Source organism: Coregonus clupeaformis, chromosome 9 (genome assembly GCF_020615455.1).
Source record: "Coregonus clupeaformis isolate EN_2021a chromosome 9, ASM2061545v1, whole genome shotgun sequence".
Lineage (NCBI taxonomy): Eukaryota > Metazoa > Chordata > Actinopteri > Salmoniformes > Salmonidae > Coregonus > Coregonus clupeaformis.
The window spans coordinates 18,573,421-18,590,209 of NC_059200.1; the positions used below are offsets into that span (position 1 = coordinate 18,573,421).

The 16,789-nt window shown below is 44.0% G+C and overlaps 1 protein-coding gene across 3 annotated transcripts in view; it reads right to left on the minus strand.

Moving 5' to 3' along the window:
* Positions 1-16,402, minus strand: part of nedd4l (NEDD4 like E3 ubiquitin protein ligase) — a 101,934-nt gene extending 85,532 nt beyond the window's left edge. For 2 of the 3 annotated variants that reach the window (XM_041885376.2, XM_041885375.2), the window contains exons 1-2: positions 15,935-16,402; positions 4,784-4,857 (exon numbers count right to left, since the gene is read on the minus strand). In XM_041885376.2, coding sequence (XP_041741310.2) covers positions 4,784-4,857; positions 15,935-15,979 — 119 coding nt within the window. In that variant the 5' untranslated portion in view covers positions 15,980-16,402. The remainder of the gene's footprint in view (positions 1-4,783; positions 4,858-15,934) is intronic. The other variant, XM_041885377.2, reaches the window with a different exon arrangement.
* Between the last annotated feature and the right edge of the window lie 387 nt (positions 16,403-16,789).

Genomic DNA, 16,789 nt, shown 5'->3' on the forward strand with positions numbered 1-16,789 from the left:
ATTTCTTCAAACCAAGCTGCTTACCTATTGCAGATTCAGTCTTCCCAGCCTGGTGCAGGTCTACAATTTTGTTTCTGGTGTCCTTTGACAGCTCTTTGGTGTTGGCCATAGTGGAGTTTGGAGTGTGACTGTTTGAGGTTGTGGACAGGTGTCTTTTATACTGATAACAAGTTCAAACAGGTGCCATTAATACAGGTAACGAGTGGAGGACAGAGGAGCCTCTTAAAGAAGAAGTTACAGGTCTGTGAGAGCCAGAAATCTTGCTTGTTTGTAGGTGACCAAATACTTATTTTCCACCATAATTTGCAAATAAATTCATTAAAAATCCTACAATGTGATTTTCTGGATTTGTTTCTTCTCAATTTGTCTGTCATAGTTTGTCTGTCATAGTACCTATGATGAAAATTACAGGCCTCTCTCATCTTTTTAAGTGGGAGAACTTGCACAATTGGTGGCTGACTAAATACTTTTTTCCCCCACTGTACAACAGCACTACTATACTGGGTCAAGGGGTTCATGTGTGGCAGTGTTATCCCTTGAATGGGGGGAGGCGTGTATATATACAATGGATGGGGAAACCCTATTGTGTGGGATCCATTCTACAGTTGTCCCGTGTGGCTCAGTTGGTAGAGCATGGAGCTTGCAACACCAGGGTTGTGGGTTCGATGCACACGGGGGACAAGTATGAAAATGTATGCACTCGCTACTGTAAGTTGCTCTGGATAAGATTTACATCGCTCTCCTAGTGAGGGAAGTTAGCTAGTTATTGCTTTTCCATGGGCTTTGACTTATTCTACTGTAACCTACTCTTGGAGCTGATGTTCATTATCATGCATGTATATATCACGTACATCAGTCAGCTTTACGTTTTTAGGCTGCAACGAGGATGTGATTAGAGAACCATTCTGGTAAGACTAATGTGAAATCTCTGGTCTAGTGAAGACTTTGTTAATTTCCTGCTGTTTCACAGGAGAAAAACAATTATGAGAGGAAAGGATAAAGATATTGGAGAAATAGAATAGCCTAGGCCAATAGGATCCAAACCAGAGGTGGGGAGAGGGGCTGTACGTAGGCCTGTAGGAGAGCCTGGGGAGAGGGGCTGTACGTAGGCCTGTAGGAGAGCCTGGGGAGAGGGGCTGTACGTAGGCCTGTAGGAGAGCCTGGGGAGAGGGGCTGTACGTAGGCCTGTAGGAGAGCCCTGGGGAGAGGGTATGTAGGCCTGTAGGAGACCCTGGGGAGAGGCCACTGCCACGGACCAGAGCTAGGAGGGTCTCAGGGTACAGAGGCTCAGTGAGGCAGAGTAAACGCTGAAAGTACTTTAGCTACCAACCTGTCTGCTGCGGTCTCCAGTCCTTTCTCCCTGAAGCTTACTAAACCAGCCAATCGTGCACTTGATTGACCAACGAGCCTCAGCTGGACTTTATGGCGCTCAAAGGGAATGGTAAAAGGGTTTGATGAAATGTACCCATGTGGATTAGGCTACATGTGTGAGAGACCAATACCATAACTTTACTGTCCAATTACATAGAAATTCATTTTGTGAGGTCAGCATCAAAATATACTAAATCAACTGGAGAAGACTGGTTTGTGTCCATTTTTTAAATAGACTGAGTGAAAAAAAAGGTTATTCATCTATACTGAACAAAAATATAAACAAATGTAAAGTGTTGGTCCCATTATTCATAAGCTGAAATAAAAGATCCCAGAAATGTTCCATACGCACACAAATGTTGTGTTTACATCCCTGTTAGTGAGCATGTCTCCTTTCCCAAGATAATCCATCCACCTGACAGGTGTGGCATATCAAGAAGCTGATTAAACAGAAGTATAATTACACAGGTGCACGTTGTGCTGGGGACAATAAAAGGCCACTCTAAAATGTGCAGTTTTGTCACAACGCCACAGATGTTTCAAGTTTTGAGGGAGCATGCAATTGGCATGCTGACTGCAGGAATGTCCAGCGGAGCTGTTGCAAGAGAATTGAATGTTAATTTCTCTACCATAAGCCAACGTCGTTTTAGAGAATTTGGCAGTACATCCAACCGGCCGCACAACCGCAGACCACGTGTAGCCACGCCAGCCCAGGACCTCACATCCAGCTTCTTCTCCTGTGGGATCGTCTGAGGAGGGGATGCTGAGGAGTATTTATGTCTGTAATAAAGCCCTTTTGTGGGGAAAAACTCATTCTTATTGGTTGGGCCTGGCTCCCCAGTGGGTGGGCCTATGCCCTCCCAGGCACTCCCATGGCTGAGCCCCTGCCCAGTCATGTGAAATCCATAGATTAGGGCCTAATGAATTTATTTAAATTGACTGATTTTCTTCTATGAACTGTAACTCAGTAAAATCTTTGAAATTGTTGCAGGTTGCATTTATATTTTTGTTCAGTATAAATACATCTACCCCTCCAACAATAGTCATTATAGAAACTTGGCTATTTGTGAACGCTTCTGCACATCAACGCACGTAATCCGGCAACAAATGAACGAGCCGAGATACACATGCGTCCCAAATGGCACCCTATTTCCTATATAGTGCACTACTTTCGACCAGAGCACTATGGTCAAAAGTAGTGCACAAATAGGGAGCCATTTGGGACGTAGTCCACTAGAAGGTCTTGCTGCACTCCATGGAACACAAAAAAATGGAGTAGAGTAGAAATGTTTAACTAAATGGGGTGTGCTCTTTATAAAGGTAATGAGTTAGTGTTTTTTTGTGGGGGGTTTGCATTGGGCAGGAGGGCATTGGAATTCCTTGCAGGTGAGAGGCAAATGATTGCTTGATTAAGCAACCGAAACAACACACAGAGATCTTATGCAATGGAGCATTAAGCAACAGATATGCAGGTTGGTTATCTATCCGTCTGTTAAGCTTTTATTTTAAACATTTCCAGAAGGGGGGATATACAGTGGGGAAAAAAGTATTTTTAGCCACCAATTGTGCAAGTTCTCCCACTTAAAAAGATGAGAGAGGCCTGTAATTTTCATCATAGGTACAACTAATGACAGACCAATTGAAAAAATCCAGAAAATCACATTGTAGGATTTTTAATGATTTTATTTGCAAATTATGGTGGAAAATAAGTATTTGGTCACCTACAAACAAGCAAGATTTCTGGCTCTCACAGACCTGTAACTTCTTCTTTAAGAGGCTCCTCTGTCCTCCACTCGTTACCTGTATTAATGGCACCTGTTTGAACTTGTTATCAGTATAAATGACACCTGTCCACAACCTCAAACAGTCACACTCCAAACTCCACTATGGCCAACACCAAAAGAGCTGTCAAAGGACACCAGAAACAAAATTGTAGACCTGCACCAGGCTGGGAAGACTGAATCTGCAATAGGTAAGCAGCTTGGTTTGAAGAAATCAACTGTGGGAGCAATTATTAGGAAATGGAAGACATACAAGACCACTGATGATCTCCCTCGATCTGGGGCTCCACGCAAGATCTCACCTCGTGGGGTCAAAATGATCACAAGAACGGTGAGCAAAAATCCCAGAACCACACGGGGGGACCTAGTGAATGACCTGCAGAGAGCTGGGACCAAAGTAACAAAGCCTACCATCAGTAACACACTACGCCGCCAGGGACTCAAATCCTGCAGTGCCAGACGTGTCCCCCTGCTTAAGCCAGTACATGTCCAGGCCCGTCTGAAGTTTGCTAGAGTGCATTTGGATGATCCAGAAGAGGATTGGGAGAATGTCATATGGTCAGATGAAACCAAAATAGAACTTTTAGGTAAAAACTAAACTCGTCGTGTTTGGAGGACAAAGAATGCTGAGTTGCATCCAAAGAACACCATACCTAGTGTGAAGGATGGGGGTGGAAACATCATGCTTTGGGGCTGTTTTTCTGCAAAGGGACCAGGACGACTGATCCGTGTAAAGGAAAGAATGAATGGGGCCATGTATCGTGAGATTTTGAGTGAAAACCTCCTTCCATCAGCAAGGGCATTGAAGATGAAACGTGGCTGGGTCTTTCAGCATGACAATGATCCCAAACACACCGCCCGGGCAACGAAGGAGTGGCTTCGTAAGAAGGATTTCAAGGTCCTGGAGTGACCTAGCCAGTTTCCAGATCTCAACCCCATAGAAAATCTTTGGAGGGAGTTGAAAGTCCGTGTTGCCCAGCGACAGCCCCAAAACATCACTGCTCTAGAGGAGATCTGCATGGAGGAATGGGCCAAAATACCAGCAACAGTGTGTGAAAACCTTGTGAAGACTTACAGAAAACGTTTGACCTGTGTCATTGCCAACAAAGGGTATATAACAAAGTATTGAGAAACTTTTGTTATTGACCAAATACTTATTTTCCACCATAATTTGCAAATAAATTCATAAAAAATCCTACAATGTGATTTTCTGGATTTTTTTTTCTAATTTTGTCTGTCATAGTTGACATGTACCTGTGATGAAAATTACAGGCCTCTCATCTTTTTAAGTGGGAGAACATGCACAATTGGTGGCTGACTAAATACTTTTTTCCCCCACTGTAGCTCTCGCACAATTTCTCAGAAGAAAACATTTGTGGAAATTCATGTAACCATGATGCTTAATTTTCTCCTAACTTGTGGGATCTGGGTCATGAGAATTGAAGTTGGAGTGTAAAGTCAGTTTAGTAATCATTGAGAATGTTTGACTCAAGGTTTACTGATCTAGGTTTGGCTCAGGGTTTACTAGTCTAGGTTTGCGCAATGTATTTGGAATGTTCTAGAGAAGTCAAAGGGCAGCAGGGAAGTAGTGGTAGCTAAACACACACAAATATAGCCTAGCTCATTCTCACCTGGCTCCGATAATGTCCTTCTTTGCCAGATCAATGCCTGCCACAACCTTGACACGGAGAACTCTGGTTTCATTCTAAAAAAAATACAACAACAAAAAAACATTAAGGCATTTTATAATTAAACATCTTGTATCGCACAACAGTCGAAATGCTTTGAAATGGATAACATTGTTGGCAGCCTGAGTCTGCCTTGGTCAATAGGTCTACTTATAAAGAAAAGGTAGCGTTATCTAACGCTAGTCGGCTGTAGCTGCGTCAAAACTCCTGTATTTTTCATCCTATAGCTTGTTCTCCATATTTTTTTTATTGTGACTAAACATGTCGTCACTTTTATTTCCCTGACTGATCAAAACTAATTTTCTCATGCTCTCGCGTCTCTCTTGCAGCAGACATATTCAGTGAGGGAAAAAAGTAGTTGATCCCCTGCTGATTTTGTACGTTTGCCCGCTGACAGAGACATGATCAGTCTATAATTTTAATGGTAGGTTTATTTGAACAGTGAGAGACAGAATAACAACAAAAAAATCCAGAAGAACGCATGTCAAAAATGTTATAAATTGATTTGCATTTTAATGAGGGAAATAAGTATTTGACTCCCTCTCAATCAGAAAGATTTCTGGCACCCAGGTGTCTTTTATACAGGTAACGAGCTGAGATTAGGAGCTCACTCTTAAAGGGAGTGCTCCTAATCTCAGTTTGTTACCTGTATAAAAGACACCTGTCCACAGAAGCAATCGATCAATCAGATTCCAAACTCTCCACCATGGCCAAGACCAAAGAGCTCTCCAAGGATGTCAGGGACAAGATTGTAGACCTACACAAGGCTGGAATGGGCTACAAGACCATCGCCAAGCAGCTTGGTGAGAAGGTGACAACAGTTGGTGCGATTATGCGCAAATGGAAGAAACCCAAAATAACTGTCAAACTCCCTTGGCCCGGGGCTCCATGCAAGATCTTACCTCGTGGAGTTGTAATGATCATGAGAACGGTGAGGAATCAGCCCAGAACTACACGGGAGATCTTGTCAATGATCTCAAGGCAGCTGGGACCATAGTTACCAAGAAAACAATTGGTAACACACTACGCCGTGAAGGACTGAAATCCTGCAGCGCCCGCAAGGTCCCCCTGCTCAAGAAAGCACATATACAGGCCCGTCTGAAGTTTGCCAATGAACATCTGAATGATTCAGAGGAGAAGTGGGTGAAAGTGTTGTGGTCAGATGAGACCAAAATCGAGCTCTTTGGCATCAACTCAACTCGCCCATGTTTGGAGGAGGAGGAATGCTGCCTATGACCCCAAGAACACCATCCCCACCATCAAACATGAAGGTGGAAACATTATGCTTTGGGGGTGTTTTTCTGTTAAGGGGACAGGACAACATCACCGCATCAAAGGGACGATGGACGGGGTCATGTACCGTCAAATCTTGAGTGAGAACCTCCTTCCCTCAGCAAGGGCATTGAAAATGGGCTGTGGATGGGTATTCCAGCATGACAATGACCCAAAACACACGGCCAAGGCAACAAAGGAGTGGCTCAAGAAGAAGCACATTAAGGTCCTGGAGTGGCCTAGCCAGTCTCCAGACCTTAATCCCATAGAAAATCTGTGGAGGGAGCTGAAGGTTCGAGTTGCCAAACGTCAGCCTCGAAACCTTAATGACTTGGAGAAGATCTGCAAAGAGGAGTGGGACAAAAATCCCTCCTGAGATGTGTGCAAACCTGGTGGCCAACTACAAGAAACGTCTGACCTCTGATTGTCAACAAGGGTTTTGCCACCAAGTACTAAGTCATGTTTTGCAGAGGGGTCAAATACTTATTTCCCTCATTAAAAATGCAAATCATTTTATAACATTTTTGAAATGCGTTTTTCTTGATTTTTTTGTTGTTATTCTGTCTCTCACTGTTCAAATAAACCTACCATTAAAATTATAGACTGATCATGTCTTTGTCAGTGGGCAAACGTACAAAATCAGCAGGGGATCAAATACTTTTTTCCCCTCACTGTAGTGAGCAATATGTTTGGAACATAAAATCACAATATCGAATCACAACACATATTCACGGAGTATATCAAACATTATGAACATAATATTGAGTTGCACCCCTTTTGCCCTTAGAACAGCCTCAATTCATCGGAGCGTGGACTCTACAAGGTGTCGAAAGCGTTCCACAAGGATGCTGGCCCATGTTGACTCCAATACTTCCCACAGTTGTGTCAAGTTGGCTGGTTGTCCTTTGGGTGGTGGACCATTCTTGATACACACGGGAAACCGTTGAGCATGACACCCAGCAGCGTTGCAGTTCTTGACACAAACCGGTGGCACCTACTACCACACCCCGTTCAAAAGGCACTTACATGTTTTGTTTTGCCCATTCACCCTCTGAATGACACACACACACACAATCCATGTCTCAATTGTCTCAAGGCAACAAAAAAAACCTGTCTCCTCCCCTTCATCTACACTGACTGAAGTGGATTTAACAAGTGACATCAATAAGGGATCATAGATTTCACCTGGATTCACCTGGTCAGTCTGTCATGGAAAGAGCAGGTGTTCTTAATGTTTTATACACTGTGTAGAATCATGAGAACCACAATACATATGGTATGAGCACCTAAGTGTTGTGATAATATGGTATGGTGAGGTCCATGGCCATTCCCAGCCCTACTTGCCAAGCATGTTTGCTCTTCACTCTCACTGAAGACTGACTGGGAATATAATGAATTGATATAGCCTATTAGCCTACCCTTGTTTTAGCCATTACATAGCCTACCCTTTGACCTACAAACATATGTAGCTCAACTCATCACCATGGAAACAGAGGTCAAAACACACTAGCTGTTACTGTATGTTGTTATATGTGAAATGGATCACAGCACTGCACTTCAAAGAAAAACAACATTTCACGAAGGCCTAAACCTGCTCTGCCCCAAACCTGCTCTGCCCCACTCAGAACCTGCCCTACTCAGAACCTGCCCTACTCCCTGCTCTATTCGACACGTAGGAATTTTCTCCCACTGTGTAAGTAGAGCGCGTTCTCCAATCAGCCGAGCCAACCGTGCCAGTCACAAACAAGGCAGTCTTGGAATAAAGATTCATTGAAATACAGGTATGACTCACATAATAGCACACACACACACACACACACACCTACCTACAGGAGCGAAACAAGAACACTCATATACAAGCTGCCAACCAGGTGAACAGTACGGTAAACTACTTTGAGAAACCTTTCCCACGTAGGCCTCTCTCCTCTTCCTCATAATAGGGGTAGTTAGTGTTACGATTAGCTTTCAAACTGAACATGATTTGACCAAGACAACAGTGAGTTTTTCCATTTCATGTTAAATCAAAGTTTATTGGTGGCGTACAAAGTTTTGCAGAACGTTATCTCAGGTGCAGTGAAATGCAGATGTTTCTAGCTCCAACAGTGCAGCAATATCTAGCAACACAATAACACACACATCATCCACAAGTTAATACAATTATTAAGACATATCAGAATGAGCAGTATCAAAAAGTGTAATGTCCGAGTCTGGAAAAAACAAATATACACAGAGTGTACAAAACATTAAGAACACCTGCTCTTTCCATGACATAGACTGACCAGGTGAATCCAGGTGAAATCTATGATCCATTATTGATGTCACTTGTTAAATCCACTTAAATCAGTGTAGATGAAGGGAAGGAGAGGTTAAAGAAGGCTTTTTAAGCCTTAAGACAATTGAGACATGGATTGTGTATGTGTGTCATTCAGAGGGTGAATGGGCAAGACAAAATATTTAAGTGTTTTTGAATGGGGTATGGTAGTAGGTGAAAGGCACACCGGTTTGTGTCAAGAACTGCAACGCTGCTGGGTTTTTCACGCTAAACAGTTTCCCATGTGTATCAAGAATGGTCCACCACCCAAAGGACATCCAGCCAGCTTGACACAACTGTGGGAAGCATTGAAGTCAACATGGGCCAGCATCCCTGTGGAACGCTTGACACCTTGTAGAGTCCATGCCCCAACCAATTGAGGCTGTTCTGAGGGCAAAAAGGGGGGGTGCAACTCAATATTAGGATGTAATGTTTGGTACAGTCAGTGTGTATGTACGTGAATGGGGTGTATAGACAGTATGGACAGTACAGGAGGCTGCTGAGGGGAGGACGGCTCATACTAATGGCTGGAATGGAGTTAATGGAATGGTATCAAACACATGGAAACATTCTGTTCCAGCCATTACTATGAGCCCGTCCTCCCCAATTAAGGTGCCACCGGCCACCTGTGATGGACAGTATGTGAATAGAAAAGGTGTGTACAGGCCTCCAGGGTGGTGCAGCGGTCTAAGGCACTGCATCACTACAGACGCTGGGATCGGACCAAGGCTGTGTCACAACCTGCGGTGACCAGGAGTCCCATAGGGCGGCGCACAATTGGACCAGCGTCGTCCGGGTTAGGTGAGGATTTGGTCGGAGGGGCTTTATTTGGCTCATCACGCTCTAGTGACTCCTTGTGGCCTGCAGGTTGACTTCGGTCGTCAGTTGAACAGTGTTTCCTCCAACACATTGGTGCGGCTGGCTTCCGGGTTAAGCGGGCAGGTGTTAAGAAGCACGGCTTGGCGTGTCATGTTTCGGAGAACGCATGACTCGACGTTCGCCTCTCCCGAGCCCGTTGTGGAGTTGCAGCAATGAGACAAGATCGAATCACGAAATTGGGGTGAAAAAGGGGGTAATATTTTTTTTTATGTTTTATGTGTACAGCAGTCGTTATATAGGATGAGCCATGATTAGAATACAGTATATACACATGGTAGCCACTGGTTAGCGCGTTGGGCCAGTAACCGAAAGGTCGCTGGTTCGAATACCCAAGCAGACAAGGTGGAAAATCTGTCGATGTGCCCTTGAGCAAGGCACTTAACCCGAATTTGCTCCAGGTGTGCCATACTACTACGGTTTATGTGACAAAAACCTCATCATTTTTATAAAGTGGGTAAAACAGTATGTAAACATTATTAAAGTGACCAGTGTTTAATGACTATGTACATAGGGCAGCAGTCTCAAGGTGCAGGGTAGAGTACCGGGTGGTAGCCGGCTAGTGACAGTGATTAAGGTTCAGAGCAGGGTACTGGGTGGAGGCCGGCTAGTGATGACTCTGTAGCTCAATTGGTAGAGCATGGCGCTTGTAACGCCAAGGTAGTGGGTTCGATCCCCGGGACCACCCATACGTAAAAATGTATGCGTACATGACTGTAAGTCGCTTTGGATAAAAGCGTCTGCTAAATGGCATATTATTATTATTATTATGATGATGACTGTTGCGCCTGGAGATAGAAGCTGTTCATCAGTCTCTCGGTGCCAGCTTTGATGCACATGTACTGTCTCCTCTTCATAGATGGTGGCGGGGTGAACAGGCCGTGGCTCAGGTGGCTGAGGTCCTTGATGATGTTCTTGGCCTTCCTGTGACACCGGGTGCTGTAGATGTCCTGGAGGGCAGGCAGTGTGCCCCCGGTGATGCGTTGGGCTGACCGCAGTTGCAGGCGGTGCAGTAGCCGTACCAGGTAGTTCTGCAGCCTGACAGAAAGCCCTCGAAATATGTATCTGTAGAGGTTTGTGAGAGTCTTATGGGCCAAGACAAATTTCTTCAGCTTCCTGAGGTTGAAGATGCAGTGTTGCGCCTTCTTCACCACACTGTCAGTGGTAAGATTACAGTGCCAGCCTTGTTACATCCAACTAGCAGCAGGGAGGTTTAAGGTTTGATATCAAGGTAATCCTGAGATTAATAGCACCAAATGAGAGTTACTTTTAGATCTCCCAGATGAAGATTCACTGGTGAAAGACCGGCCGCGGCTTCTTTAAAGCATAACTTAAATAACTGTGGTTGGCTTCCAGAGGACATTTAGGAATTTTCCAAGTACAGATGCTAGGCCATCTCCCGGGACTCTGATAGGATGCTCTCTAGGAATCCCTTCGAGGAAGGAGTATGTTGGGTGAAATCTGCAGGCTACATCAGTGTGCATTATTAAGACATCAGACTCCCTCTACAATACCAAAACAGAGAAAACTTGTTTACAATGAGAAATTGGTAGCGGGGTCACCCAACTTCACCCCATATTTGATACAGATTGATTACATTCAATTTAAAAATAAGTAATTTCTTAACTTGGGGTTCTTAAAGTGATGTTTTTGGTAAATTAAGAAATGAGTTAATAGCTAGGTTTCCATCCAATTGGCGACAGATTTTCATGTGGATATTCTAAAATCCGCATAACAATACGCCCATTTTCCCACCATCAAATAGACTCTTTGCAGATAAAAGGCTGTGCGTGATGACGTAGTGCACATAAAAATACCTTTTGCAGTTCAATTCCCCATGTACCGAATAAAAAATACAAGTTAAATTGGTTTCCATTGCATTTTCAACTCTACTGATGGTTCTTTCACAAAACAAATTGCGTTATATAGTGAGTGTGCCCACTGGTTTGGCAAGTGCGCTCTAGCCAACAGCGCTATCTGCGTGCTAGAGCGCAGGTATAGCCTATATGAGATTATGGACAAAAGACAAAGATCATTTTTATTTGTCAAACGGCAGCCAAGCATCGATTATCATGTCACCAGAATAAGACTCTTGATATTTAATGGAAAGGAGCATAAAGCTAATCACATTGCACTTTCACCACCCTGTGAAGTTCATCATAACTTATTTCATCCGTAGCCTAATAAAACAGCATGCTTTCCCGACGAGTCAGTGGGAGGATCACACACTATGTCATCGCGTGACTCCAAGTTTACTTCCATTTTATGTTATAAATAATAAAAATAATAATATGCCATTTAGCAGACGCTTTTATCCAAAGCGACTTACAGTCATGTGCGCATACATGTTTACGTATGGGTGGTCCCAGGGATGGAACCCACTACCCTGGCGTTACAAGCGCCATGCTCTACCAATTGAGCTACAGAGGACCACCATGTTATATCAATATTTGCGCATAAAAGCATTGCCAAATCTTTTCAGTCTCCTGAGGGGGGGAATTGGCTTTGTCGTGCCCTCTTCACGACTGTCTTGGTTTGTTTGGACCATGATAGTTCGTTGGTGATGTGGACACCAAGGAACTTGAAGCTCTCAACCTGTTCCACTACAGCCCTGTCGATGAGAATGGGGGCGTGCTCATTCCTCTTTTTATTCCTGTAGTCCACAATCATCTCCTTTGTCTTGGTCACGTTGAGGGAGAGGTTGTTATCCTGGCACCACACTAGTGGAAAGCCTTCCCAGAAGAGTGGAGGCTGTTATAGCAGCAAAGAGGGGTACCAACTCTTTATTAATGCTCATGATTTTGGAATGAGATGATCGACGAGCAGGTGTCCACATACTTTTTGTCATGTAGTGTACAGTGCATTCGGAAAGTATTCAGACCCCTTGACTTTTCCCACTTTTTTACGTTACAGCCTTATTCTAAAATGGATTAAATTAATGTTTTTCCTCATCAATCTACACACAATACCCCATAATGACAAAGCGAAAAAAGGTTTTTAGAAATTTTTGCAAATAAAAAACAGAAATACCTATTTAGATAAGTATTCAGACACTTTGCTATGATACTCTAAATTTAGATCAGGTGCATCCTGTTTCCATTGATCATCCTTGAGATGTGGTAAATTCAATTGATTGTACATGATTTGGAAAAGCACACACCTGTCTATATAAAGGTCCCACAGTTGACAGTGCATGTCAGAGCAAAAATCAAGCCATGAGATCGAAGGAATTGTCCGTAGAGCTCCGAGACAGCATTGTGTTGAGGCACAGATCTGGGGAAGGGTACCAAAAAAAGTGTCCAGCATTGAAGGTCCCCAAGAACACAGTGGCTGTAATCGCTGCCAAAGGTGCTTCAACAAAGTACTGAGTAAAGGGTCTGAATACTTATGTAAATGTGATATTTCAGTTTTATTTCATACATCTGCAGAAATGTCTAACAACCTGTTTTTGCTTTGTCATTATGGGGTATTGTGTGTAGATTGAGGAGGGAAATGAGGGGGCGGGGTCAATATGCATGTGTGCGCATTTTGTGTGTGGGCGTACGTAGTGTGTGTGCGAGTGTTGGGGTGTCAGTTTAAGTATTTGTTGGTGTGTGGGAAGAGTCCAGTGTGTGCAGAGTCAGTGCAAGCGAGTTAGTAAAATAAATGAAAGGATATGCATGTAGTCTGGGTAGCCATTTGATTAGCTATTAAGCAGTCTTGTTTAGCAGTCTTTTGGCTTGGGGGGTAGAAGCTGTTCCGGGTTCTGTTTGTTCCAGACTTGGTGCACTGGTACCGCTAGCCTTGTGGTAGCAGAGAGAACAGTCTGTTACTTGGGTGGCTGAAGTCAGACAATTCTCTGGGCTTTCCTCTGACACCGCCTGGTATAGAGGTCCTGGATGGCAGGGAGCTCGGCCCCAGTGATGTACTGGGCCACACTCACCACCCTCTGTAGCGCCTTGTGGACGGGTGCCTTTCAGTTGCTGTTCCAAGCGGTGATGAAGCCAGTCAAGATGCTCTCAATGGTGCAGCTGTATAACTTTTTGAGGATCTGAGTGCCTATGCCAAATCTTTTCAGCCTCCTGAGGGGGAGAGGCGCTGTCGTGCCCTCTTCACGACTGTGTGGGTGTGTGTGGACCATGTTAATTCCTTAGTGATGTGGACACCGAGGAACTTGAAGCTCTCGAACCACTCCACTACAGCCCCATCGATGTGGATGTGGGTGTGCCCGCCCCTCCGTTTCCTGTAGTTTACGATCAGCTCCTTTGCCTTGCTGACGTTGATCAGGTTATGTTAGGTTATTGTTGAAGTAGTGTCGGAGCAGGACGGCTTCTCCCTCTGATCTAGGAGTTCCTAAATGCCCCAGGACAGGGACGGGAACTATTCTGTTGTTGTAAGAGTTAGGCCTAGTCTACACTGTGTCCTGGCCCAATTTTCATCCTCACCTTTCAAAATGACCAGTTTCATACAATCATTCATGGCATTAGCTATGTCAACCATTAAACTACCTGTCCATTGCAACTGAAGTTGTCGTTCAACGTTAATGTTTTCTCATTCTCGATTAACTTACCTGGTTAAATGAAGGTAAATGTAACTTAATTTTATAAACAAATAGGCCTAAAGCACAACTGTGTTTTTAGTCCGCCCGAATGTGAAAAACCTAAATCGCCCCCCAGCTCTGTAGCATGAGTCTCTTCAGGAAGGAAGGGAGCCACCCCAGCCAGCCAGCCAGCCACCCTAACCTGCCACCCCAGCCAGCCAACCCAGCCAGCCTGCCACCCCAGCCAGCCACCCCAGCCAGCCAGCCAGCCTGCTTGCAACCCCAGCCAGCAAGCCAGCCTGCTTGCAACCCCAGCCACCCAGCCTGCCACCCCAGCCACTCAGCCTGCCTGCCACCCCAGCCAGCCTGCCTGCTTGCAAACCCGACAGCCTGCCACCCCAGCCAGCCTGCCACCCCAGCCAGCCAGGTCTCGCTGTCTCCCATACACTTTGCTGTCTCACTGTTTTTTTTTTACTACACTGCAAGTTGATGCCTACCGGCCAAACAAAATCAATGACACACTCTGTGAGCAAGGTAGCTAATGTTTACGCCGTCATATACATAATAGCTGAAAACAAACCATGACACTAATTATGATAAGTGCTAGCAATGGGTGGGGGTGGGAATGTGGGGGACAATAAGCTTGCAACAGCCCAGGCTGCTTACCCAGCTGTTCCAAGTAGCCCTATGTGAGGAATGAATAATTATGGCCACCTTTTCCTAAAGACTGTCATAACTCTGAAAACTTAAGAGTCTCCCTGGTACCAGGGTTCTGAATTCTGACACAGTCAATCACACCCCTACCTGTTTCGAGGCTCACAAACAACGAATTCCATTATTAGCAGCAACTAATGAGATGCCTATAAGCCCTTGACACTAAACTCTCATGCATATTGAGAAAGTATTCTCCACCAACGTTGTCATTGCTTACACAGGTCAAGGCAGTGAAGGCACCCACTTGTCCTCTGCTCTTCAACTCTAAAGGAATGTTACGAGAATAGTAGGCAGATTGAAACAAATCGTTACTGTTTTTAGCTGTTTAAAACTGGGTCATCCCAAAAGTGCTGCCTCTGGAAACCATTTAGTGCAGAGGTGTTTTAATTACAGTATGAGGCCAGATGATTTTAACAACATCACTGATGTTTAATTAGTTTCCAACTTCATGGGAGTGTTATGTGGAATTCAAGGGCATGTAGCCTAGGTAACACACAATAAGTGTTAAGTTACTGCCATGGGAATCCACTTGGGAGTGAAGTCACTTGTCAAACAAATAATGGTCAACATAATGTCCTTTATAAATGGTCATTGAAGACAGTCAGATTTAGCCATTGATCATGACTCTCAGTTCCATTACATTACACATAAGAGTCATTGGACGAAGGCGTATTCTGTACGGAGATTTGTTAAGAGCACCAACGCTCGGTGTGAACATTAACACGCATCGCTTGCGGTACTGTTTTGGAAGCATAAGGACCTTATCTTTCATATGAACGAGAAATAATAACAAATAAATGTTAAATTGACACACACATTTATAGGGTTAGAGTTCAGATGTTGTTTATTGGATTTCAAATTAGAAGTTACACTGTGATTGACAGACACTGTAGCTAATAACTACAGTAGTGATTGTCACTAACGTCAGTTAGCTAACGTTAACTAGCTTGTAGTAAAAATGCTATAGCTAGTTAGCTAATGTTTATTTTGGCCAAATTGTGTTTTACTGTCGGCTGCAACTGTTAAAACCGTGTACAGTAAGTGTATATTTTTCTGTAGGAAAAACGTGTGATGGAGTTAGACAGCGTAGCACATTCAGCGCAGAGCTACTCAAATTCTTTTTAGCTAACTAGTTCATCTTATCCAACTAACGTACCGTACTTGCCTCAAATTGGAACAAGTCTTGTCGAGGAAACTAACTAGCTAGCTAGCTAGCTAGCTAGCTATCATATCAGCTGAGCAACTGGCCTCCACTAGCTACTAAAGATGGCTAACATTCCTGTTGGAGCGGAACGACACATTTCAACGTTAGCTAGCTAGCTAGTTAGCTTGGACATCGTTAGTTCGCCATACATATATCTTACTAAAACACTACACATCGATTTATGAGATATTCACTTACTTCATCTTCGGAGAGGCCATATATGGGTTCAAAATTCGTAGCCATATAGCCTGAGGAGCTAACACAAAAACACACAGCTAGCTGGCTAGCCTGAACAATAGCAGTGTCCCCTCCTCAATGAATGTGTGGGCTCTTCTGTTGATAGATCGAATCCTTCATTGGTACAAGAAAATAATGCCGTGTTTTTTTGTAATCCTATCCAGTGTGATGTTATGTTTGGTCAAAAATAATAACTGTGGAAACGGGAGACTAACATTACAGTATTTCGGTTTTTGCCTGAGAATTCAGTGACTCCAGTTGCTTCTTCCAGTTCAACTCAATTCGGTTTTGTCCAGAAACGTTGGTGACAGTTGACTTCGAATGAGTGAAGACAAATTAAGCCAACCACGCGGGTTATAGAACTACTGAAAAAAGCAAACTGGCCAATAAAAAAAGGTGCTAGGGCGTCTTAAGACTGTCTTATTTTTTCAGGTTGTGCAGGTTCCTGCCAGACTGATCAGTTTTGCTTGTCATATAGCGCCACCTCGAGGTTAGACTTTGGAGCATACCAGGTAGCTAGGCAGTTACTGTATGTGGTTGCAGAAGACAGATTTTATTTTGTGTCTGGTTTGGGCTACTGTAGCTATATCTGCAACATCAACAAACGATTGAAATGTAGGACTAGCGATGGCGGGCTGTTGGTCTCTGATCGCAGGTACCATGTACAACTGTTGTGCTCTTGAGCAAGGCACTTAACCCCAAAAACTTTCTCCAGGGACACTGGGTGTGTGTGTGTGTGTGTGTGTGTGTGTGTGTGTGTGTGTAAGTGTGTGTGTTGTAAGAAAAGTGGCAATAGAATATCACTGTAATACCACT